The 27,459-nt window shown below is 35.2% G+C and overlaps 1 protein-coding gene across 1 annotated transcript; it reads left to right on the forward strand.

Moving 5' to 3' along the window:
* LOC110156816 (CSC1-like protein 2) lies at window positions 1-26,602 on the forward strand. Its single transcript, XM_055163015.1, has 24 exons — window positions 1-411; window positions 7,434-7,655; window positions 9,164-9,243; window positions 11,315-11,356; window positions 13,924-14,014; window positions 14,133-14,170; window positions 14,558-14,700; window positions 14,909-14,960; window positions 15,066-15,174; window positions 15,260-15,330; window positions 16,559-16,639; window positions 16,726-16,849; window positions 17,861-17,994; window positions 18,538-18,675; window positions 19,402-19,555; window positions 20,109-20,215; window positions 20,305-20,391; window positions 21,303-21,368; window positions 21,494-21,656; window positions 22,685-22,790; window positions 22,950-23,117; window positions 23,485-23,600; window positions 23,684-23,755; window positions 24,312-26,602. Exons 2-24 carry the CDS (start codon window positions 7,458-7,460, stop codon window positions 24,486-24,488), a joined length of 2,517 nt encoding a protein of 838 aa, XP_055018990.1. The 5' UTR covers window positions 1-411; window positions 7,434-7,457; the 3' UTR covers window positions 24,489-26,602.
* The last annotated feature ends 857 nt before the right edge of the window (window positions 26,603-27,459 follow it).

Consider the following 27,459-nt stretch of genomic DNA (forward strand, 5'->3'; position numbering starts at 1 on the left):
GAGTGGGATGTGGGCTTGGATGTGGGCTGTCCCAGTCACGCAGTCGGGATACGGGCTTTGTGTGCGCAGGTTCAGGCTCAAACCCTACGGCCTCTCCGCCGCTGCGCTCCTGTCGGACTGGTTTGGCTTTAGCGACACTTCAGTCTGACAGACAGGCATAGTCTTGTACAGGCTGGAGTCACTTGTCACTTGAGTTCGCGAAACCTTTGGATAAACGTCGTCGCACTGATTCGCTTTAGTTTTTCGCAGGACCTGTAGACGAGGTGTGGTTGGATCCAGTCGGGATTAAAGCTTCCACTTGTTATTCGTCACACAGAGGGGCTAACAGGGCTAGCTGACAATAACGCAACGCTTGGCTGCTAGCCTCCAACAGCAAATTGTGACAGTTTCTCCCATTGGTACGACACAAAGGTTAGTATTTTTCATGTTTTTTTATATCTCCTTATGTAATCCTAAAGGTACCGGGACACATTTAGCATTTCTTTTTACTTCATGACTGCTCCCAGAACAATGAGAACCCAAACACATGACAATCTATCAACAAAAGTATTGTTGTAGAGCTCCGTCAGAGAAAATTTCATTGTTTTTAACTTTTTAATCTTTTGTTTTTTAACTATCGTCTCTTATTTATAACTCAAAGACGCATAATAACGATGTGGTATTGTCTGACTTGATGTTCATAATTCATTTATGTGTCACATCGAGGCGATAAGCTCAGATTAAGTCCTAAATGGCCTTCACCCACTGCCCCGGGAACATTTGGTTTCCTTGCTTTTTCTGATTATACACACGCTATTTTAGGAAGAAGAAATTGATGTTTTTATTGAATAACCTGACATTCAAGTTTATAATGAAACCAAAAACCCAGAGCCAACAGTGATGCTGCCATTTGTATGACGCATTATGAAATTGAATAATATAATACATAATTTGTCAAAATAAAAAAAACACAAATATTATGTAGAGGCAATGTTGGGTAACTCGTGATATTTGCTATTTTAAACAACAAACAACAAATTAAAACAGGTTTGCCTTAAAATTTCCTTTAAATTGGACAGATCCTACTAGGTTTACAAGAATTTTATCTTGGTACTGAGCATGTTTGCCCTCAAGTATTCAGACTAAAGAAACTAAATCAACTGAACACCAATTATGTACCTTTATTAATAAGTTGTAAAGTATATTTAATTTTACACAATTTGTTCAGTTTCTTGAAGACCTGAGAACTGTAACAAAATGTTCTGCAAGTTTCTCACAGTCAAATGGGTCAAATGTGGACATAGTGACCATCTCATGTTTATCCTGATTTTTAGTATAGTATTTCTTTTTTGTATTAGTTTTGTTGCAGTTGGATTTGGGCTATAAATATGGGTGTATCTTTTTAAATTTCAGATTTTTTTCTATTAATTTGATTTCACGTGACTGGTGCTTTTTGAATTTCTAAGAATGAGTGGCGCATTGAATCTTATAACTTTATTCAGTGGCCTAATTAATGGAACATGTCAATTCTTGTTCCTCTTGAGATGCCAAATCAGTTGAAGTTGAGCCTCACCAATGAGTTTATATTGTATTCATTGTTTCCCTTGTTTACTCCTAGTCTTAAGTTCAGTTTATTTTACCTCTATGTTTGTATAGTATTTTGCACATGAAGTCCTTATGTCTGTATGTGTGTACAGAAAAGGACATGTTTTTTATTTATTCTTTTTCTTTTCGCTTTGTGTGGGAGTCTATTACACAACAGCAGGTATAATCACCTCCTGCTATCGTAATCAAAGCCAGAGACCTGTTGAATTCACAGCAAGTTAATGATTAATAGACTAATACATACATATATCCTTAGCTAATACTTGCTATTGCCTTATCAGTCAATGTCACTACTGTATTCTGGCCATAGATGACTCCTGGAAGCCCAAATTGCACTTTGCTACTGTGCGTATTCTCTTTATTTTCAGTTTTAAAGTTGAGTTTTGCAATGAAATATTTTACAAATAAACAAAATCAACATTGTTTACATCATTAGTTTTCCATAATTTAGTCTGGGATTCATTTCACACTTCATTTTCCAGTATTAAGTGCAACACACAAACAATACATTAGTCTTGGTATTACTTCCTGCCTTTAATGGCCAGTAATTTCCACACTGTATTTAATAACAATAATGATAATAAATGTATTATCAAAACTAGGTACTAATTTGAGCAAGTATAGATACTGAAATAATACATATGGTCAAAGTTGGATCTTCAGAATATTATTATTGGTCTGTTCTTACTTTGCACCTCATCTCATCAAGATTCCCTGGGGTTGTGATGCTAACTGTAGGCTCTGCTTTGTTTGATTCTCTATTAAACTTTAATCTGAGCTTTATTTGATCACAATCTGATAATTAAGAACTGACTTTGCTGGAACTATAACAGATGAGATGATTTGTACTGTTAAAATAAGTCTCTCACACATAATTACAGTCACAACGTGTGATTAGTAAACAGTTTTTTAGTCACTCACACACCTAAACAGGAACAGGAACTTTTATATTAATCACAGGGTCCTGAAAATGTGTTGTTTAAATCCATTTTGTATTTTATTTTGATTTTTCATTGCGTCATCATGGTAACTGCTAACATTCCACCATAGAAATACATGCAGAACACCCACCAACGTGATATCACTTCAAAGTATCTATCAATAACAAAACTAGTACTAATATAAGAGAAATTAGGCAAATCAGTATGAATATAAAACTTTTGCTTATTTTTGTATTAAAATAGGGTTAGACATTTCTTAACAACACTCTTATATGACCTCCTCAGACGGAAATGAGAGCTGAATGAATTGTAATCATTAGATGTATTTTAATGACGTTCTCTGTATGATAATCTTGAGGAAATTTATCATTTGTGATATGAGCAGTGCACAGAAACTACTGTCACACAGAAATACATTTCTTGAATTAGAAGCATTTGAGGGTAAGAACTCTTTCTTATTCATACAAGAGGATCTGAGGTACTGTATTAGCTTTTAGTTTTATGATTATGATTTATGAGCCTGCACAGTATGAATGCAAATTAATTACTGTCACATGTCCTGACAACCGGCCACAAAAATCATGATAAACCGTTTTACTTTTGTGTTACTTTTGTGTGTATCTTTGACCTCATCTATGAAGTACCCATGTTCAATTCATATATTAATTTTACATGGAGTAAATGTGTAATGTTGACTAACTGACTGAATAATTCAATTGATGATTGAAACACAAATATAAACCTATACCAAATCATGTAAAAAAATAAAAAAAATTAATAAATATATAATGGTTAATAAATCAATAATAAACTATAGAATGTGTATGTAAGGTGGAACATGTAGCAACTGTAATGCCTAAAAAGAGCTAAATAAATAAACAGTAATTTGCTGTGAGTTGCAACATCTGCATTTCTCATGGATTGCTATTTGCGCCCCAAAATTGAGAAATATCACCCACAGCAGGTTCAGTTGTTATCATATGTTATATTGAAGTTTTCATGCCAAAAGCTATGACCTTTTAAAAGAAGGGAAAAACTCTTGTCGGCATCATATTACTCAGCTGTCTCTGTGGATTTGAATACATAATGAATAACTTTTTCCATTTGTGTAAGGTGTGTGTGCTGTGATTTGCAATCTTATGTGTAACAATTACGTGTGAAATATGCCATGCTGCTAAATAGCAAAACGAAGAACTGGGTGCCAGTATTACAATCTTTTTTATAATTGGTCAGCAGTTTGAGTGAGATGGACTGGACAAAATTACTATATTGTTGATATGCAGATGTTAATGCAAATGTGAGTTTTATCAAATAGAGGATGGCATTTACTGGTCACTACTAGATCTTAGGTTTGCTCTCAGGTTCAACATTTTGTGCAGTCTGTTTTTGAAATTAATCAACATAGAACTGGTTACAGCTTGAGATCAAAGTGTTTTCCAGAAAAAATCTAGACCATGTAAAACAAGATCTGAAATCTTAATAAAAATAATTTCAGATTACAGGATGTTGTGATTAATACTAAGATTATTACGATAACAAATTTTGAAGCACAATACAGTGCTACAGAGAAATATTACAATAAATGCTAAGACTGAAACTACTTTATGACTCAAAGCAGGATAATCCCAGTAAACCATTATAAAATAGACAGTAACATTAAACCTGAGCTGCAACAAATTAATAGCAGAATGAACTAATAATTAAATAGCCATACTTATATTTTCTTACCATACTTACTTATACTGTATTTATTGAACTCTCTAAAGCTCAAATTTCTATTGTATTGCAACAAAAATAACCAAAATCTCCCTACTATTGGAAAGACAATGTACACATGATAAATGTAGAGCCCAAAATTATATTGTTCCAGCTTTTATGTAGTGAGCGATAAGTCGATATACTAATTATCGTGACAGGCCTAATTAGTACCTCAAAGTTACCACATATAAACTGGTTTCTCCTCCACATTTTGGCCAGCTCCTGCTCACATGGCAACAAGCATCTGTTGGCACAGTGCTGCTGAGTCATGCTGTAATGGGTACTGGTGGTAAACATCAGAAACTTTGGCTTCCCGTCAAGGCATTGGAATTTACCTTTTTGTAATGGCTTTGTGATGCAACTATAGGATAACTCTTAACTCTTAAATCTTAAATATGCTTTAGGTGTTGGACAATACTAGTAAATACAGCTCCTGGCTATTCCTTAAAATCAGTCGGTTTTGAAGTATTCGTACCTATCCCTGTCACGATAAAAAAAATTAAGCATGATGTATTGCTACAGAGAAATATCACAATAAAGATAAAAAGCATGAACTACAACAAATAAATAACTGAATGAACAAGCAGTTAGTCCTGGAAGTCACTTTTCCATCCCTCTACAGCTGAAATTGTACCATATTAGACAAAAAATAGCAGAAACCTCCACATAGCAACAAAAATATGATAAATATTGAGCCCTAAAAGCGATCATATATTGAACAATAAGTCAATATAGTCATTATTGTGTCAGGCCTAATCACACCAACTGCCTTCTAAGAAAATGAAATTTATGTATAATTATGTAAGGCGTCTAAACCAAAGTGGGCCAATGTATTGCATAGATGGAAATCATGATTTCAAAACTATAATTTCAAATCTAATAACTATGGCAACTTGTCAGTCAAAATCTCTTCAACCCTAAGCCTGTCTTGATATTAATTATAAACTTATCATTCAATAGATAATAGCTGGAACAATATATATTTTTAGTTCAATATTTATCTCATGTACTTTTTGTTGTAAAAGTGGAGAGATTTGTGGCATTTTTGTTGTAATACAATAAGATTTGAGCTGTGAAAGGTTGAATAAGTGATTTCTATGGCTGATTATTGGTCGTTCTGGTATTTATTTGTTGCAGCTCATGCCTTTTAATGACTATTTAAAACTGGTTTGCAAGGATTATCTTTTATTAGGATTATTGTTTTTGTTTCAGTGGCATAAAGTAGATTCAATGGAAAGGCAAGGCAGGTTTATTTGTATAGCACAATTCATACACAAAGTAATTCAAAATGCACATTAAAATCACAATACAAACAAATGAAAATGTAAATAATCACCATAAAATTTACATTTAAGAGAAGAGTGCAGAATAAAATCTTTTCAATATCATCATTTATTGCAATATATATATCTAGCAATATATTGTGCTTCAAAATGTGTTACCATGACAGGCCCATTTGATACAATATTTTTAAGTGATTTGTGCATGTGGTGCCTCTTTCGCGCTCACACCGGTCTATTTGAAGGCTGTAGCGGTCCGGACTCTATCGTCTTATTGTTCGTGTGCGGCTGCGTCCCTCCACAGTGATGTCACACATTCCAGGCACCAGATAAATGAGTCAGTGTTCGGCAGATGAGCAGCTCCGCGCGGGACGGGGAACTGGGGCGAAGGCCATGGCTGAAGGAGGCGCCCACCACAGGGACAACCAGACAGGAGACAAGCTTGCCTCCACATACAGCACCGGGAGTAGTGTTGTCGCAATAGTAAAACTTAGAACTCGATCAATACTTAGGAACAGGGTCTATACTCAATACTCATTTCTCATGTTCTGTAGTGTACTGTAAATGTATAGTTGTGTTTTTGAACTGCCTTGGAGTCTTTCTAAATTGTAATATTAGTGAGCATGAAATACATAGAGAAAAGTATGGCAAGGTAGCTGCCAAAAAGAAGAAACTACTTTGCTGGTAATCAGAAATATTATTTTACAAATTATCTTGATCCCAGTTTCATCTGATAATTTTGATTTGCCACACCAAATGTCTTATATTTTATTATAATTTAATTGTTTCACAGTATGGCATCAAACTGATTTGGGTTGCATGTATATTTTTTTACTATGAGTGGGCTCGCCTCGCCACAGATTTGACCTGTAACTTGAGAAAGATGACTTTAATATAGTGGAATATTCCAAGCAAAGCAATAACCTTTCACTGAGTCAAGCTGAAAAGTTCTATAGTTTGTTCACCTTTAAGTGGCTGTCTTGAATACATGGAGTCACACTTACAAACAAACTTCTATCTATGCAGTGTTTTTGCCAACCTCTTTTTAGAAGAACTCCAAAAGTTGAACTGAGTGGTTTGTGTCTGCACTTTAACTCAACAGGAACAGAAAGTGCACTATAGGGCAACAGCCTAGATTTGAGTTTGACATAAATCTGGGCCAAACCATGTGACTCATGACCAGGCGTTTGTGTCAAAACATGTTAATCAATGTCAGGTAATTTGTTTATGTTTTTCAGTGTGTCAAATACTAGTGACCCAAAACCAGTGGCTTATGTGAAAGCCTTTAAAATGGTCAAAGATAGTGGTTTACACATAATTTCCCTTTTGAATCAATAAAGTTGGACTAAGTCTAAGGTTTGGCAAATTGTCCAAACTAGAATAACAACCAACAAAGTAGTCACAATAGACTCCTTTTTTAACAGGAAATATTTAGTGCTTTGCCTCATAGTGATCCAAAATGAAATAATTATTTTGTTAATAATATTTGACAAAATGGAAAATACTAGACTTAAGAGTTGGACAATATTGTTATTAATCATTTTGACTGAAATAGTGACTTTATGTGTTTATTTTATGAACATAAACAAAGCTTCAAGTCCAAACTCATCTCCAAACCATATATTTTTACTACCAGATGATTGGATGTATCTTGCTTGATTTTAAAAGCTCCAGCCATATCACTGATGAATAAACATGTCTTAATCTTTATTCAAATGTAATTATTTGTCTAGCTCTGTTCGACACTGATGTTTGACTTTACTACTTACTTACTTACTACTTATTGCACTTATTTCTTGTTACATGCGGTCTAACTAAAATCTATAAATGATTTTGTTTTTATTAAGATGTGTGTTTTGTTTGTTTTCAGATCTCCAGCATGCTGCAGTGAGGTATGCTCAGAGTGTTTGTCTTCATGATGGCGTTGTTGGGGGTGCAGGGGTGCGAGCGCACGGGGAGCTGTCCGACACTGGCCCCAAACACCACATCCAAAGAATACTGTTACTCTGCCCGCATCCGCAGCACTGTGCTCCAGGGGCTGCCCTTTGGAGGAGTGCCCACTGTCCTTGCATTGGACTTCATGTGCTTTTTGGTAGGTCTAATGCCATCACGGTTGATTTAGTAAATTGGGAAGGTTTTTTTTGTTCACTATTAAGAGTGTTTAACATTGTGAATAAGAGTTTGTTCTTAATGTTTTGGTAAAATAAAATAAAGATTAAGAAAGCACCTGCGATGGGCCACTCTAGTCCTGTTTCTCCACCAAATTAAGCATGGAAATTGTGATTGCAATTTCAGTGGCCACAATTCAGTGTCAAATAATAAGGTTGCAAATATTTGAATTATACAATTGCCTCTGCAAACAATTGTAGTTAAAGTATTTTGTTTACTTGGGATCTGAACATAGACTGTATAAAAAAGTGGACTAAGCGAGCGTGACGTCACCCATAGCATTCAACTCCACTCAAATGAATCTCATGATGCTGTCGGTTATAGGAGCGAATTTGGAGCCAGGTTCTGTTATGAATAGGAATTTAGTAATGGACAAAATAGCAGAAAAAACACAAGGATCATGTAGAGCAGGTTAACATGAACATTTTAAAACCAAAATGACGAGGCTCACAGCAGCAGTTACAGAGTTACAGAGAGGGGCCACAGTAATCCAATGTAAGTCCATGGGAGCCAGGGTCAGTAGGAGCCCGCATGCGAACTTCCTATTTAGAATGCAGCAGCGAATGTGTTGGCTATGTCCATTTATATACACAGTCTATGGGTATGAAGAACAAATTTATCGTAGACATACTTAAATGTGCATTATGTTGATGAAGAATGTTTTAGAATTTTAGAATTAAAATACATAGTAAAACTAGCCCCAATTGCATTTATTTAAATTTGATGTTAAGTTGTAATTTTCTCTTCTACTTACTATAGAAACCAGTTATGTGAATGTTTATGTGTATAAATGTATATCACCTGGTTCAGATTGTTGTTATAAATGCATATCAGTGCCCACCTTACTCTCAAATAGGGCTGGTGAAGAAGTTGTCGACATGATACATACATCAATACATAGGCCACGATACGATACATCTCGTACAGTGAGCTTTTGATTCGATACGATTTGACACAGTATAAAAAAAAAGGCTAAATCATGGCTGTGATACTAAAAGTCTTTGTTAAAACTTTTCTTGTGCAAAGTTAATATGAAAAACACCCATTTTACTCATCAAAACAGTGAAAATGTCAGATGTGTTGCATAAACTAGTTTTCTTCCTCTAAACAAGCAACAAAACTGTAGCGCTGTAACAGAATAATTAAGTAAAATATATCAAAAAACACTCTAATATATCGATATAGCAGCCGCCAATATCAATACTATATTGCCACATTAAACAATACAACATATCGATATTTCAATATTTTTGCACATCCCTACTCTCAAAGACTAATGACTTGGCTATATCTGTTTTTAAACCTATCTTTCTATTGTTGTTTTCAAGCATGTCACGCCCTATTTGGAGCCTCTGAGCAGATTACACAGCCTTTGCTTATGGGAACAGTGTTTTGTAAATAAACTCACTGTTGTTGTGGTGTGTGTTCTAGGGGCTGCTGGTTGTGTTTTCATTCTTGAGGAAAGTTGCATGGGATTATGGTCGACTCGCTCTGGTTACAGACGCCGACAGGTAAATAAAACTATTCTGTCCTAATAAGGCTCATGTACAAGTTGTCACATTTAGATAATTGCGCTTGAATACGCCTTTAACTTGCCCTTTTGCCTTAGATATAAAAAAAAACTTAGCAAAAAAGAAGGCATCCATATCTTCTGGTTGGCTGGCACAGTCCAATATCAGATGTTCTCATTGATTGTTAAATAATGGCTTCAAGAAAAGTCACGACTTCACTACTAGATGTTTATTTATTTTTTTTATTATACAAAGATATATTTTTTTATAGCTGTCAATAAAATAGATAAAACATACTGACTGAAAGACATTATGTCTAAAGACCTTTTACAAGGGCAATCTTGTTTACAACAATCAAAGGGTTTTTTGTAAGTTTTATGTTGCATTCATATTTCTACCTTTGTATTATTTGCTCTTGATACAGGTTGTTAAGGTTGGTAAGGATTATTGATAACAAATTTAAAGATTTATTGTTCCACCTGCATAAAATTGGATAATGTTGCTTTAAGATACTTTTTCCCCCTTTTTAAATTTCACTCCTTAGTCTAAAACATATTGTCACTTAACCATATACAAGTTAAAGGAAATCTTTACAAACGCACTCTTTGACATCTTCGTTCCTCATGTGATGTCAGTTTTTCACAGTTGCCGTCTGCAAATGAAACCATGAAGCTGCTGACAATGTTTCTGTACAGTCTGGTAGACAGGAACTAACGCAATAGACCCAATGCACTTTTACCTTTGTCATAATTTTATAATACTTGACCATGGCAACCTGATTGTCCTCTACTACAGCAACATGTTATACAGTAGGAGTGTACTTATGTTCCCACAAAGATCATTTTTAAAGTAAATTCATAAACCCAACCCTTACTTAACCTTAACCATAATTTCTAACCCAGGCCCTAACCCTTAACCCAGGCCCTGGCCCTTAACCATAACCCTACAGGCTAGCAAATCTGGGAACTTAGAGGTGTGGGTACATAGACTTTAGGAATTAGCATTAATGAAGTTTTGGTGTTTGTAATTTGCAAAGGTATAACAACATTTTAGTTAAATATCAATATCAACATTTTAGTTAAATATCAATATCAATATAAGACATTATAATAAAGTATACCACAATTGTATAAGACTTCTGATATGAACCATAGAACCCTGTGTACAATCATTCATCCCTATTCCACAGTTTGAGAACCTGAGGCCTGAAGAGACTTGACTCGAGTCCTCCATCACCCCTGCCCCCTGCTGCTCCATTGCGATAGTCCACAAAGCCACTATTTTTGCAGCTGTTTAAGAGCAGCATGCAGGAAAGAGGGGACAGCATGGGATAGTTATGTAACACATTAGAAATAGAGGTCTTATGACACTTTTACTGTGAATGTGCTTTGCATGTGTCCTTAAACTTCTACCATCCAAGTCAAGTGAGCTGGGACTAAAAGCAAAAATTAAAAAATGGCACTTATACATTTAAGGCATTAGATTTGCTTATGCCTAGATTGTGTCTACCGTGAGTCTTCAGTGGTATGACTATGTTATAAAATACAGGGTTCATCTCATGGTCATGAAAACCAGGACAGGTTATGTTTATTTTAAATGCATATTTCAAGCGTAAGGGAAAAACTTAAAGAGTATGTTTATAATTATGTCCAAGATTCAGAAACTGCCAAACTTTTATCCAAGCCTGATTTTTCTAATGTAAATATGAATTTAATTATAATTTAATGCAATTTTTGTTTGTATAGTAACAGTAAATACAAGATGAGTGAAAAAAATTGGTTCATATTAGTATTTAATTGGCAAATATCACAAATAATATAAAAAACACTAAGAGCCTGGTGGGCTGATAATCCTGCTTGATTGTAATGTCACTGTTAAAAGTGAATTTCATGCATTACATTCTTTATGTCAGAGGTATTATTACGTACATATTTTGTAAAGAATTTGAAGTAGAGATTTTGATAAAATATGCCTTAGATATGCCTTAACTGTTAACCACAAGAGCAGTTAGTCATTAACATTCATTTCCTCTCATTTAGCTGAGTGAGTTTGTTTTGCTTCTCTCCTTCAGACGAATGGACCAGCGATACAGTCGCCTGGATGATCGGGAATAGTATGTTTTTGCTTGTTTATTTCAACAAGATCTCAACGCCTTTTCTTCCCTTCTTTGTAGTTTAACAAAGCCCTAACTCTATTCCACTCTCTCCAGGCTGCTGTGGGTTTCAACATGTTTCTCTTTTAACTTTTTCCTTATTCTTAAGGTGTTTCTACTTTCCTGTATCCGATTTAATCACTTCTTCTTTCCTAGTCATCTTTGTACAGTGCTGTGAAAAATTATTTGCCTCCTTATTAGATATTGTATTATTCATCTGTCTACCTCCACTTACACACTGTTTTTTAATTAAGGACTATAAGTGAGATAGCATTGATGGATAGTGGTTACTCTTGACATGGGCGGAAATAAATTCACTCTTAATTTTATTAATCTGTTTTTATGACAGTTCATGAAGTGGTTGTAGGTGGGGAAAATAGTGACATAGTCGCCTTGAAAATATGCAAAAGAAAAACAACAGAAACTATAATCTGTCAGAAAAAGGTATAATTCAATTGATTCTTCACTTTTGTATTTATTTTATTCACATCTGGGAAATATTTGATCTGAACATTATGCAACTTTTCTGAAGAATTGCTCAAATATCTGATTTACCACTAACCAAATGAAAGCTATTGTTTTTGTTTCCCACCTCTAGTTTATCAAGCTTACCTTATACAAGCTAACAACAAAGATATATAATGTAAAAAATGTTAGTAATCACAGAAGGCATTATACTTCTTCATAGCACTGTCCCTCTGCTATGTCCCACTCACCTTCCTAATCAGATCTATGTGTGCTAATCTCTGTATTGACCTCTCTATGAAGCTTCTTCTGTGTGAGTGTGCTGCAGGGGCTACGCAGGCAGGATGCTTACAGGGAGAGGTAAAACTATTGGGACCAGTGATGGTGCATATAGGCCCTTACAACACTGTGTACATGTGTTAGACAGATAAGACTAGGCCTCCTGACTCCTGGGTAATGTAGGAATGTGGAGAGGAGGTCAGCTGATGGTTTACAGCCCTCTCTCCTTGCTCCTTTAGAGACGTCTTAAAGTAATGGTGATGTCATCCTCTTATGTCCGTATTAAACAACAGGTATCCCAGCAGAGCCATTGCACTAGTCATCACAAGTGAGTCAGCAGAAATTTAAACTGAAAAATGAAATTTGAAGTGCACACCAGGGCTTTAGGATTAATCGCAATAAAATCGAAATTGCGTTTTGAATGGACACAATTAGCGGCAATTTCTGAAGTACCATAAATTCTTCCACAAGCCACAAAATGTCTTATCCTGTAACTGTAAACCTTGTAGTTTAGATCTGTACAAACATGTTCTGAAATGTGATTCTTGTATTAGTTTGTCAGTTCATGTTTCAGTCTTTTTGTCACTTCCTCTGGATGCATTTTAAAATGTGAAATTTTAACAGAATCCTATTATTCAAACATACATTACAAATCTAATCTCAATGCTTGTTAGAAAAATATAAATTATATATTTTTCCTAAGTCGTTTTATAGAGATGTTATAATGTGAAATGGACTCAATCTGTATGGTTTGACAGTGATAATCATTCACAATTTGTACACCCTCTAAAGTGAAATATTTTACTTGTAAAATACTTTTATTTCACCATGGGACAAATAAAGATTCTCTTATCTTATCATTATACATACAAGTTGTGTAACCAAATTGAATAGATCAAATGGATGGTTGCCCTGAGTGACTGCTACCAAAGGTGTGTTCGTACTTGCACACAAACCACATCAAAATTGTTGCTAGACCTGGGACTAGACCTGGGACTAGACCTGGGACTAGACCTGGGACTAGACCTGGGACTAGACCTGGGACTAGACCTGGGACTAGACCTGGGACTAGACCTGGGGCTCGACCTGGGGCTCGACCTGGGGCTCGACCTGGGGCTCGACCTGGGACTAGATCTTTTGTCACAACTCTCTTAACATGTAAGACCAAATTTGGCTCTGCTGGAAAACATGTCCCACAATCATTTAACCTTTTTCCAGTTCTTTCCTGAAACTGATCTAACCCAATGTAGAGCTGGTGGTGATGTAGTTTAGATTACGGCTCCTTTAACTGCATGAAATCTGACTGTTGAGATCATGGTCATTTGTTTGTTGTTTTAAAATGCAAACTACACAGAATAAAATAAACAAATAATTTACATACAGTTAATCTTTATATTGTGACATTGTTTGCTCTTAACTAAACTGATCTGAATTATGCTATGACAGGTATGAGGGGTATGATACTTTTATTTCCTGTAATTAGTATATAATTTCTACACTTCACACTTAACAACTTCTAATGACTTCATTTCTAGCCAACACATTTTCATTGCTTGAAAAAAAAAAACTTCATATAAACATTTGTGCATACTATGAATAGTTCAAGGCTTAACTGCATGGCATGGGATCTCCTCAGTCGATTTCAGGGCGTGTGTAGGAATATGTGTGTGCGCATTGTTGTCATCTTTTCCATACCAATGATGATTCCTGTGTGCTGAGACATCCTTCCTGTGTGTGCTGATACCAGGTGTTTGTGTAACTCTGAAGGTTTGTTGTGTTTCCAGCGTGGCCTCTACCGTCACTCCTGAAGCAAATGAAAGATATGAAAGGCTAACCTCAGTCTCTAGCTCAGTGGATATTGACCAGAGAGACACAGTAAGTATTTTATAGTTTTAGAATTGTGAATGTTTTTGTAATAAATATGACAATGTATTATATACATATTTATTTAAAGTATATATTTATTTTAATGAATTCTTGTCAATGCGTTTAGGGTTTCTGCTCATGGCTCACGGCTATTTTCAGAATCAAGTAAGTATAATTTTCCAAATTAAGGGTCTGATCAATAGACAAGCTATATTGCAAATGTGTAGTTATGGAAATTTCAAAATATATGACTAGAATACTGGATTAGATGCTGCTGTATGGCCTCATTGTTGTGAAATCAATTCCTGGTTTACTAAATGTCCCAATCTTCCCATTACACACTGCTAACCACCCTGTCATGTGAAGCCTATAGGCCCAAAATAAATAAATACAATTATAATAATACAACAAAATGTTGTAAAAATAATGACTACTATTTAACTTAACCAGTTAACAGTTTTTAGTTTTAGTATATATATTTTTTGCAAATTTTGTACTGCAGTTACTAGTAGTTATTTAACCTATATTAACTTGTATATATTTTTTCTGCAGGGATGATGAGATCAGGGACAAGTGTGGGGAGGACGCCGTGCACTACCTGTCCTTCCAGCGGCACATCATCGGGCTGCTGGTCGTGGTTGGAGTGTTGTCGGTGGGAATCATTCTGCCAGTCAACTTCTCTGGAAACTTACTTGGTGAGTTTGAATGAGGAAGTATAGGGGCCTATAGCAAGGAAAAACAACAGTATGTTATTGTGAATGACCTGAGGCTACCAATGCATTTAAATGTGTTCTGTGTAACTTTTCTAGTGGAGGGTCTGCCATATGATTGAATAGTGATTTCCATTTATACACATGTGACTGCTATGTAATGGATTAACTGATAAGCTTGATTTATTTTCAGAAAATAATGCCTACAGTTTTGGGCGAACCACTATTGCAAATTTGGATGCAGAGTAAGTGTCTTCCATTAATTATTTCTGTGTATTTAGTTGCTATTTAACCTCTCACCACATATAAGGGACCTTTACCAAATATTTATGCTCTTTTCTTATTCACAGTGATGCACTACTTTGGCTACACACTATCTTTGCCTTCCTCTACCTGTTACTGACTGTTTACAGCATGAGGCGGCACACCTCCAAGATGCACTACAAAGAAGATGATTTGGTACAATTTTTTTCCTGTCTTTTATCACCATTTGGCCATTTTGAAATGTATTTAATTCAATTATTTTTATCTGGTTTGTATACAGGTAAAACGCACTTTATTTGTGAATGGAATATCAAAATATGCAGAAGAGTGGGACATAAAGCAGCATTTTGAGTAAGTTTTACAATTATGAATTATATAAACTGAATCAAAATATATTTTATCTTATCTTAAACAAAACTAAAGATTCTTTCAGTATTTATTTCTTTAAATGACACAGATCATTGCCATTTAATATAGGTCAGATTTCTTTATTAAAAGTCTAAATTCTGTTTTAAACCACATGCATTACTGACAGAAGATTGGTTGTAGATTCTCATTTAAAAAAGCATATCATCCACGATTAGAAATGACTGAATCTTGGTCTTGATTTATTCCACATTTCCTAATCTATTCAACACAATATATTCTATCCACCAAAATATAAACCATAATAGTAGTTTTCTCAGATTTTCACTGTTATATGTAAACGTCTGCTCTCCGGTCACTAACTCCATTAACATGTATGAGAGCCATCCCCCTTCCTGTTAAAGTGACGTCTCAGCCCATGTTCGAGCAGACAATGGCGGGCCTATATGCTTAATTATCCATAATGCAAGCCCTATGAGTGAGGTTGTGCAGGTCATGTGTCCAGAGAGGAAAAGTATCCTACTTGAACAAATAGTATTAACTAAAATCATATTTAGTGATGCTCTTTTGGTGAGGTCTAATAATTTTGTTTTGACATGACTCGAAATACAAGGCCCTGTTATGGTAGGAATAGGGCAAGTTATTAAATTATAATAGAAAGATCAAGAGTCTTTTTTTATTCATGTAATTTTTAATTGATTATTTTTAGTAGACTCTTCTCCATTGTTAAATTTTCCCCTTAAATAAAAAATCTGCAAATTGTCATTGTTTTAGAATAAGTTGTAGTAGCCCGGGAGTTGAAGAGAAGAGGCATGGCGCTATAGTTGTACCACAGGAGAAGTTTATTTACCATCAGTATGCGACACAGCACCAGGAGACATGAATCCTCAAGACACGTGTTCTCTGGCAGTCTGGCTATGCTTCTGTTGTAGGGAGTATTATACATCTGATGATGCAAGATATCAAGGACTGAGCTGCCCTTAGTATAGCACAGAAATGGAAATTTTCTAGCATTCATCAATTATATATTATTTTACCTAGAAAGATGCCATGTTATAAAATTTTGGTGTTATGATTATTGTGAGGAAAAATGTAATGATTTTCAGATTATTAACACCATGACCAAATAAATCCAATGATACCCCTTGAGTCCACAAAATCTGACTTTTGCACAGTATATTGTGACCTATATCTAATTATAATTTTTTCGTAGACAAGCTTATGAAAACTGTGTCGTACTAGAAGCACGCATCTGTTACAACGTGGCCCGGCTCATGTACTTGTGCACTGAAAGGTACAAATTGCTCATTAACCTCTTGAGTTTGTGCTCAAATGGAGTAGTCGTCTTTTGGCTTGACACGGCTCATGTTTTGTATACAGGAAAAAAGCAGAGCGCAATAAGAAGTTCTTTATTGACCTGCACAGTAAGGAGCATGTCCATACCATGATCAACCCCAAGCCCTGTGGACACCTCTGCTGTTGCATCATCAAGGGCTGTGAACAGGTCAGATTTATGTAACATTATGTAACAGCATTTATACACAAAATTAGATTACTATTTTACTGTAGTACGGGTGTTTTTCTGCAATTTGCTACTTCATAAACTCCTTTACTTTAGCTATTTTGACTATTTTGAAGCTGGGTCATTTCTGTACAAAAACAGTATCTCAGAAACTAGTCTAATATTAGTTAACAAAACTACATACTCATTTGAGCACATGAAAGACTCATTCACAGGACAGAAATGAACCTTTCCTAAACATCTTTAGAATGATCTTAAGCTGTATAAGAACACATACTTTATACCTGGATGAGGTATTGAGGGATTACACAGATATACGATCACATGTCAATATAAAAGAAAGTGCTATTATTTAACATTGAAAATGACTACTATCTGAAGTGTTATCATCATGGTATCTTCTATGATTATTGACTCTATTCCTTAGTAAATCAAAATCTAACATGTAGACTGTTTAAAGAAATTACTGAAATATTGCTTGATGACTTGGATGATGTATTCCTTGTTCTGTTGCTTTTTTTACTTATTTATGATTTATTTAGTTCTGTTTTGAGATATGTTTTATACATATGTAAATGACTACATATCAAAAAGTACAAGATGATCATCTTAAAAAAAAATGACATGTTTCAAACCAAAATAGCAAACGAAAAAGCAGGATTGGAGCTGAAAAATTGTGCTTCCATGTTTTTAATAGAATTTCTGCATTTGCCACATTGTGATGTGCACAATATGTTACGTATTTTCCAAAGCATAATATAATTTAGACCAGTGATGTACAAACCAAAATTTAATAGTCATTCATTTTTTTCTTTTTAAAAAGGTTACTGGCTTTTCTTTGTACAATTACAGTCTGTAGTAATGTTAATTGGTAAAACATGATTCCATATTTTACATCTGCTAGTTGTTAATTTTTGAGATGTCTTTTTCAATTTGTTATTTTTGTCTGATACTGATAACGAATTCTAATCTAATACTTTCAAATTACTACAGGAAGAAGCAGTGAGCTACTACACAAAACTGGAGGCGAACTTGAAAGAGGATTACAGAAAGGAGCGAGAGAAAGTGAACAGTAAACCACTGGGCATGGCTTTTGTCACCTTTCAAAATGAGTCCATAACTGCTCTGTAAGTTCAACTCACAACACATTACAAAATACTATTCACAATTTACTGCTATTGTGTAGCAAAGAAGAAAAGTAAAAACAAAACTAATTTATATTCAAATCAAAAATCAAAGTAGCCACCTTTGCATTATGGAAAAAATATTTAGTGGAGTTATTTACCTTTTTATTTTTACTACATAATTCTATATATCTTGTTTTATATATTTAATGTCTTCTGTATGTTTATAAAATGTAGAAGTGTTTTTTTTTTATTATTCTTGTGGCATCGGAATTTGTACTGAGGATTGAATCTATTCCTTAGTATCAAAATTGAGCTAATGTACAGGCTATTTAATGATGCTTAATGACTTGTACGATGTATCCCTTGTTCAAATTCAGTTTTTTCTTTACTAAACAATTCCATATATATCTTGTTTCAAATATCTGATGTCATCTGTGTGTATATAAATTGTAGAAAGTAGTAAAATAAATTGAATGAGATGGTGTGTCCAAACATTTGACTGCTAGTTAAAACATAACCTTCCTTTTGTATTTTTCTTTGCAGAATCTTAAAGGATTTCAATGCCTGCAAGTGTCATGGCTGTTATTGTCGCAGAGAGCCAAAGAGTTCAAACTTGAGCACCAAGCTTCACACTCACAATTGGACAGTCACTTATGCTCCACACCCTCAAAATGTCTACTGGTAAGAAAACAAGAAATGGTGTCACTCAAATGAGAGACTTTCCCGATGCGTTTTACCTGCAGTTCACTTTGATTTTGTCTACAACCTTTACTACTACATATTGATTACTGCTGAGGTTTGTTGCCACAACTGTCTATTGCAATAGTCAAACAAGGTTAATCAGGTCTTCCGATAATTTATTTTAATAGATTATTTTTTTCAGACCAAGGCTTAGTTTGTTTGTACTTGTTATGAAAACAACTTAAACCTATTACAATGTTAATGTCTCATAGACTTGTTACTAAAAATTACTGTAAATATAACATTTCTTGTTTGTTTTATTTATTTTCTCCAATATAATGCTTGCAAATGTGTATATCATTCAAAAGCAAGTTTGAGTATATTAGATTTCTTGAGTACACAATAAAATCCTCCTATAATAATCTCTTGACAAGATTAGATGTTTTAGCTGGCACTGATGCAGCAGGCCTGGCTTATACTTTCTAGACTTGACTAGAGGGACTAAACAGTTTTGTAATCAGAAATATTAGCAGTATTGGATCAAGAGTGTTTTGTGTTTTAAAATCAAGATTCAGTTCACAGATCATATTTAAAAAATCTATAGGAGTATAAATGTAACGTCGTTGCTGAAGTCTTCCTCTTGACTATTTCATTTGACCTAAAGCCCAGCTGTGTCCAGAGCATTCAGCGTCTAAACTAAACAATGGTTTTGCTTTGGTCCCACAGGGAGCATCTGTCTGCAGGAGGGTTTTACTGGTGGGGCCGCTGCTTCGTCATCAACTGCGTCCTTTTCCTGCTCCTCTTCTTCCTCACCACTCCGGCCATTATAATTTCCACCATGGACAAGTTTAATGTCACCAAACCAGTGGAGTACCTAAATGTAAGTCTTATAGTGGCCACTAGCTTAAATTATTGATCACACATACATATTTGGCAACATAAAATATTGTGGATGTGTATTGTTCATGTGATATAATAATTAGCTTCTGTTTCCTTATAAGGGATAAGGATTTATTCATCATTTTTAGGTCCTTTACTGGAAATGCATCATTACAACTTATGGATTGATTTAACTTGTATTTATTACACATTTTTGATTTGCATAATGTTGATGTGTAATTTCTGGCAAAGCTTCAAATATACAAACTTTAGTCACGCAGTCAAGTTAAGGAGATTCTTCTCACATTTGGTACTTCTATAAATAAATACATTTTTATAACGGCTAATAATTTTGTTCTACAGCCCTGTGTACAACTCATTGCGTATCAAAGACTCTCAGTTTATTAGACCAAAGAACTTATAGTGAAAGCTCAATGATAGTATAATTTTAAGTTTCAATATATACATTTTTTTTACATTACAAAACACTTTTAATGTTTACATAAAGTTACACTGGGATATAACTTTTCTTTTGTTTGTGCTGCATCCTTCAGAATCCAATTATCACCCAGTTCTTCCCCACCCTCCTTCTGTGGTCCTTCTCTGCGTTGCTTCCTACTATTGTTTACTACTCAGCCTTTTTCGAGGCTCACTGGACACGGTATGGCCTTTGCACCAAACAGTGACTGATAATGGTTATTTGAGCACATTTATGTCTAACTATTTTTAAATGTTGCCTTTGACTTTTAGATCTGGGGAGAACAGGACCACAATGCACAAGTGCTACACATTCCTCATCTTCATGGTCTTGTTACTGCCCTCTCTTGGACTCAGCAGGTATGACACTCACCAACTGATATAATCTAGTTCAGAGGCAACAACACCCATGACTAATTTCCATTGACAATGCTGTTTATCTTGTATTAGAAAGATTCTTATATCTTTTTTCAGTTGTTTCTTGAAATATTTACATTACTAGGTCCTATATTGCACAAAATGGATTCTGTGAGCCTTAAGCCATGTTAGTTATATAATGCTGTTATCACCTCAAAAACATATCCAGAGTTGATATAGCCCTGACGAAGACCATCTTGCTGGTCGAAACGCATTGGCATCCCTTCATGCAATAAAGGTCTTTTAATATATTCAGTCAGAGTGCCTCGGCTTTATACCTTGCCCAAGTTTACATTTTCCAGTAATGGAAACTTTCTGTATAAGACTACTAGTTGAACCCTTGTAGAGCACCTGTACTGAAGCTCTCTACCTCTTTTCTTCATCTGACTTACCCAGAGATGTTTTGTTTCATGTTTGAGTAATTCTGGTTATAAGTATGTCTACATCTCCAAAGCTCAAAATGTTCTGGCCCACCTTGTGATGTCATGTAGTGGTAGTTTTCAAGTTAACAGATACCTTTTACCTTTAGGTTTAGGAAAAAATTACAGTTCCAGTGCAGAAATCATCCAAATTATTTAACTATTCTAATGAATGTGTATGGAGTTTAAAAACACACACTTTCTGTATTACCACATCACAAGGAATGAGGTTTGCCCTTTGAGAGAAGAACTGAGTCTAAATATGCAGGCTTATTGTGTGAAACATGTGTAAGATCCAGGTATGTTTTTGAACTCATATATGATATTATATACCACAAATACAATATATAACTTAATAAACAAGTTTGTCACTCTGTTCTATTCATTTCTATCTCTTATCGTTCTCTCATTTACAAACTTTTTCCCTTTTTGCAGCTTGGACGTTTTCTTCCGCTGGCTCTTTGATAAACGTTTTCTGGCAGATGCTAAAGTCAGATTTGAGTAAGTTTCATTATTTATTTAGTATTATTGGATATTATAGACACATTATTTTGTATTCATTTTGTGTATTGTGCCCATAATTTTCATTTTCATCATATTTCTTCAATTTCATCATATTTCTTCAGATGTGTGTTCCTTCCTGATAATGGAGCCTTCTTTGTGAACTATGTGATTGCCTCTGCATTCATCGGTAACGCCATGGACCTGCTGAGAATCCCCGGTCTCCTGATGTACATGATCCGTTTGTGTTTGGCTCGATCAGCGGCAGAGCGCAGGAATGTCAAGAGGGTAGGTGTAATTTCCCTATTACTTTTGTCATATTTTATTATATTTATCAGTTTTTATTGTCTATTTCCCTCCAAAGTTGCTGTCCATTCAGTATAAAAACACATAAATTAGTGGCTCAGTCATGTCGTTGAATAAAATGTGTGTTTCATTAATAGAGCAGACTTTGGTGGGCCCTACTGTATAGAACAAGCTAGACAATACATTGGTTTAACAAATTTGTATTTGCTTCTTGTATTGTAACTATAATTATATGTATTGTTTAAAGGGCCCATATTACACTCTTTTGTAATCTGTTATAATGTTGTTTCCTCATCAAAAACAGACCTGTAGTTGTGTTTTGTGTCATTCACACATGTTTAACACACAAACCCTGTATATTTAAGCTGTGTTCTTCTATCTCCACCTTGTGATGTCATGCAGTAATACAGGAAGTGCTCTACTGTGTTTTTAAACTCCTTACACCTTCACCTAGATAATTTGGATAATTTCAGCAATGACATCACAAGGTGGAACTGAACATTTTGAGTTTTCGAGATTTAGATAGACTAATAAACCAGGATTACTCAAACACGTGAATGAAACAAAGCACAACTCCAGGTATATTTTTGATGAGGTAACAACATTATAACATGGCTTAAAGTGTTATATAGGACCTTTTTATAAGTAAGGACTGCTTAACAATTAAATTGAAGTGTTTTTTTTTGTTTTCAGTTCCAATTTTTTTAAAGTAAAATTATATGCTAAAGAAATATTAGTCAAACTATGGTACACGAGCTCCTTCAGGTGGTACAGAGGGAGCATTAATCCACTCCTTTGGGTTAGTCCTTGTTTAGAACTGGTATAGCAAATGTGTATTCCTATTTTTAGATCTGATGGTACACAAAAGCCCAAATATTTTCTTTGCTGGTTCTTGGGCTGAAAAGTTTGAAAACCACTTGCTATTGCAAACACTATTAAATACTTTGTCTTCTCATCTTCACAGTGCATAATTCTAAAATATAAATCTTTTTTGTTTGTTCTCTTTCTAGCATCAAGCGTATGAGTTCCAGTTTGGCGCGGCCTATGCTTGGATGATGTGTGTCTTTACTGTAGTGATGACCTATAGCATCACCTGCCCCATCATTGTTCCCTTTGGTGAGTGCTGCCTCTGAGTCTATTACTGGGTACTGTTTCATATTAAGATGGTGTGCTGATTAGATAACTGTAAGTGGAGTAGGCTAAATGTTGAGTCTATTGGTTTATTGAGATACTTATCACTGAGTCTAATGCTATTATTTTCACTGTGTGTTCCAGGGCTTATGTACATGCTGCTAAAACACCTAGCGGACAGATACAATATGTACTATGCCTATCTGCCTTCAAAACTGGACAAGAAGATCCACTCTGGGGCTGTTAACCAAGTTGTGGCTGCTCCCATCCTCTGTCTCTTCTGGCTCCTTTTCTTCTCCACTGTTCGATCAGGTAAAAGTGGGCGCCATCTGCTGGTCACTTATATCTTTAAATTACTCAATTACTCTAATTCGTAGTGCTGTTTACATATAAACAGCATAATAACATAATATCAGAGACATTATTTTATTCACGTGTTAATATGATCATATTATGGTAATGAACTCGTGTACTATTTTCCTAAAAATGCTCATTCATCATATTTAAAAAAAAAAAAATTTAAACTGTAATGTCATGTTGACTGACTTGAAACTGAGGAATATATTTCAGGGACCAGAACTTGCCTGCAAATGAGATTCTACATCTGCATAATGAAATCAAATAGCAAAGTATTTTTTTGAAATGTAGTTTCAACTTCTAATCTTCTAATATCGCACAGGTTTTCCAGCAGGGACTTCCATGTTCACGTTTGTAGTTTTGATCATCACAATCATCATCTGCCTCTCCCACGTTTGTTTTGGACACTTTAAATATCTCAGCGCTCACAACTACAAGGTGAAAATTAAAACAGCTAAATAATATCTTAATTCAATAACCTAAATATTTTAAATGATTCAATGAATATGTTTTTGCTGCAGATTGACTCCCAGGACGTGGACGGGATGGAGAATGGTCGCTCTATGGACCATGCAGAAACTGCCAAGGCAGCAGTAAGTACAAAGCACAATGTAGCTTTTGTTTTGCCAGTTAACAAAGCATTGTTTAGGTTACATCTTTTTGTTGAACAAAAATAATATTGATTCGTTTGATTCATTAAATATGTAAATTCATTATATAGTCCATTATATTCTATTAATATAAGGTGCACTATGTAACTTTTTGGTTGGAGGGTCCACCACCTTTTTGTCTACACGGACATTTTATTGTTTTGCCTGGTTTGTTCCATAGTATGGCATTACACTTGCCTATCTTCATGGAGACAAGCAGGTGACACCACCAAGCCAAGCTACACCAGCCAGACCTGCTCACAGGAACTTAACTAAAAATACTATCTTGCAATAAATGTGTAAAAGATATGTTTAATGGCATACAGTGGAGCACTCCTGGAAAAGCAAAAATGTCTCCATAGAGTTCAGCAGGTAGCCTGCCCTCCACCAAAAAAGTTACTTACCCACCATTAATTGTAAATCTAAGTCAAGTGCATAATTTTTAGTTGTAAATTGCTCTGCTCTGTTGTCTAACATCAGTTTTCTTGTTCACTTGTAGCAGCAGATGTACATCGCACAGGTGCTTCAGGACCCAAATTCAGAGGAGGGTGGTTCAGGGAGTGCTGACGATGGCCAGGGCTCCTCGCAGGACGAGGAGATGATCAACCAAAATGGCCTGAATGAGGACTTCCAATCAGGGGAGGACAGCCTGATTGACAATGAAGTTCGGCACTGACACAGCTGGGGACAGAAGCTTAACCTGAGGAATGCACTGATTTTATTAATTTGAACCCATGGGTCTCCAAAGCATCTCAACGTCCAATGAGGGACACTAACAGAAGCACATACTAAGGACTTAACGGACAAGTTCTCCATTGGGTTTCATTGTACCCTCATCGTGTTTGTTCACAGGGAGTTTCACCCCATACCATGAGAAGGCAACATTTTTCTGATATGAAAGACACTAATGCACAAATGAAGAAATGTTTGCCATGACTGTTCGAGGAAGCGATCTATTTCTTTAGTACTTGAACGTTGACTGGTCCCATGAGCTCGGGTTTCATTGAGGTACTGTAGTCCACCATGCCTTCAGGTCCAAAACAGGACTCCAGTCTCCTCTACTGTCTGCTTAGATGCTATTGTAACTTCATCAAGAGGAGTTTTTCACACTAGATGAGCGCTTAGTCAGGGCAAATACTCCGAAAACGGTTCTTCCAGTTTCAGAAAGGCCTTGTTAAAACATGAACGTTCGCTACTAACACTCCTAGACCGTGTACAGCTAAAGAACTGTAAGATAACTCTTGAGGACTTATTTATTTGTAGGCATGTGTAAATGCTACCTGTCTAGGTGTAACTCTTAATTGTGGAAGAGTAATACTTCAAACCGTGGCACACTACATTAATTTGGGACTGCTGTAGGACTGCTTCTCCTCCTGTAGGGGGCACTCCTCACAAGGACACCATGGAGAACTCTCTTGTGGTTGTTTTCAAACTGGAGTAAGTCTGTTTTTTACCCTTTTTTATTTGTTTGTGTGTTTACATCTTCAAGTAAAAATCGCACACTTGACTAAAAGGGGGTCACTCATAGTTTAAGGACTGAGTATGTGTTGCCTATCACACAGCCCTCTGACTTATGTTTTTATAGGCACTTAATCAGCAAAAAGCAAAAAACTAAACATTCATCATTGCCTATATTTAGCCAGTGCTCTCTGTCCTGAGCTAAGATTATCTAGCAAAGATATGCACTTTTTAAACATACTGAATTTTAGACAAAGTTGCACAACAAAGTGGTTACATCAACTGATTGGGTTTAGGGCAATTAAATGTTTTTAATTATAATTATATTGTTTTTATTGTGCTTTCCTTTGTCAAATTAGGTTGAAGGTATCCACACAAAAACTGTTATAAAATCTATCTGTGCAACTAAGTTAAAGATTCTGTCAACATACAACCCGTTATAATCAAATATTGAAACAAATTATGAAATTAGCCCGTAGGATTATTTTCAACTAACTCAGGATGCCTGTACCTCCTCTAAGTTAACACTGAGTATTCCCAATAGTAGAATGGCTTTTCTAAGGCAAAGTACCACTACTATTTTTCATTGTGGACCAGTTGATGTTGACCGTAAATGATAAATGACTTAATATCATACTGCTGCTTTGAACTATTCTGGGAAACGTGCACTAATCCTACTTCTACTCAAATGATTGACACATTTTGATGAGCAACGACTTTGTGAATTGGTGAACTGTCCATAATTTGTCCATGTACTCCATCTTGGGTGTTATGGTCCTTCATTTTCACCATTGAGTCAGCTCTTCCTGTCCTGATGAGTTGATTTTAATTTCTTTTTTATACCTCTTGGTTGTTTTATACCTCCTGAAATATTTGAATGTGTCATCATGTCACAATAACATAGCTCCAGGGAACTGTTTAATCTCAGAAAATGGATACAACATCTGAATGTAGATTAACTCTTTGGTTACATTGAAGTGTTAAATCTGTGGCTATTGAAAAACCTTTGTTTGTTACAATTTCTCATTTTGTCTGTTTGATCTGTCCATAATAACCTTTGGAAACTTCAATTATGTATTTTTCTTTTACTTCAAATTTCTGAAGTTCTCAGTTTTTACAGTGTATTCGCAATGCTTAGTAAAAATGCCTTTCTTTGCGTCTTAAGCTGTGCACTGTTAGAATGTATTGTATGTGTGTTTTATGTCTAATTTAGTTTTACATTACATTCTGATAGGAAGAGTAACACTAGTCTGCATTCTAAAGGGCCATCTGTTTGACAGATCTGTTCTTTCCCCAAGCTCTTTACACAATAAATATGTATTTAATCTTTAACTAATTGAGTGCTTTATTACTCTGCAATTAATTTGTTCATGGGAGTTTCATTTTTATCTCAATTGAGCAGTCTCTTACCGACGGCCTCCTAGGATAAGTGTGTAAGTAAATTTTTGGCCATATTGAGTTATTTGTGTAATACTCCTCTCCAAATCCTATAAACATCTGTAGGCGTCACTGGCTCTGTCATTGGCCAATCAGAACGATTTTTACAGCATTTACATTTACATTCCTTCACTCTTGTATGGTGATTCAGCATCAGTTTCAGCCTATTATTTAAATTATGATTTTGTTTCACCCATAGACCGTATTTAATGTGTTTTATTTTCCCACATTTACAACTCTTTTTCTTGTTGCTTGAGGAGAAGACCAGGATTTGTCATCAGGACTTTAAAAACAAAAAAAACAAAAAATACCCAGTGCCAAGTCCCAAGGCATTTTAGTTTTTGGTGCATTGTTATTCTGCAACAAATTGAAAGGTTCATGAAAATGTCATTCTTATCACAGATACAAAAGTAATGTTACTTTTTCTGTTTTCTGTTGAATGATTTTGTGTCAGAGATTATGTAAGAAGACCAGATTTTGACCCCCATGGGTAGAAAATTAAACCACAAAAAGAACATTCTACTCTTCTATCCTAGCATCTTATGTAATCTGTAATGTCCCTATGTTTACTAAGTCCTTTTCTTGATGAGTGATTGGGTACCACTTACTATTAAGGTTACAAAGTCCCAATGCTACAAACACTTTCCAACTGTTGAAAGCACCTGAACAACATGTAGGCTACCACCATTCATCATGTATTCCCTCTCCTATGGATGACAAAAGTTGTTCTGTACTGTTGTATTGTCCTGCTC

Source organism: Boleophthalmus pectinirostris, unplaced genomic scaffold, assembly GCF_026225935.1.
Source record: "Boleophthalmus pectinirostris isolate CB_2022bp ecotype Guang Dong unplaced genomic scaffold, ASM2622593v1 HiC_scaffold_5, whole genome shotgun sequence".
NCBI lineage: Eukaryota > Metazoa > Chordata > Actinopteri > Gobiiformes > Gobiidae > Boleophthalmus > Boleophthalmus pectinirostris.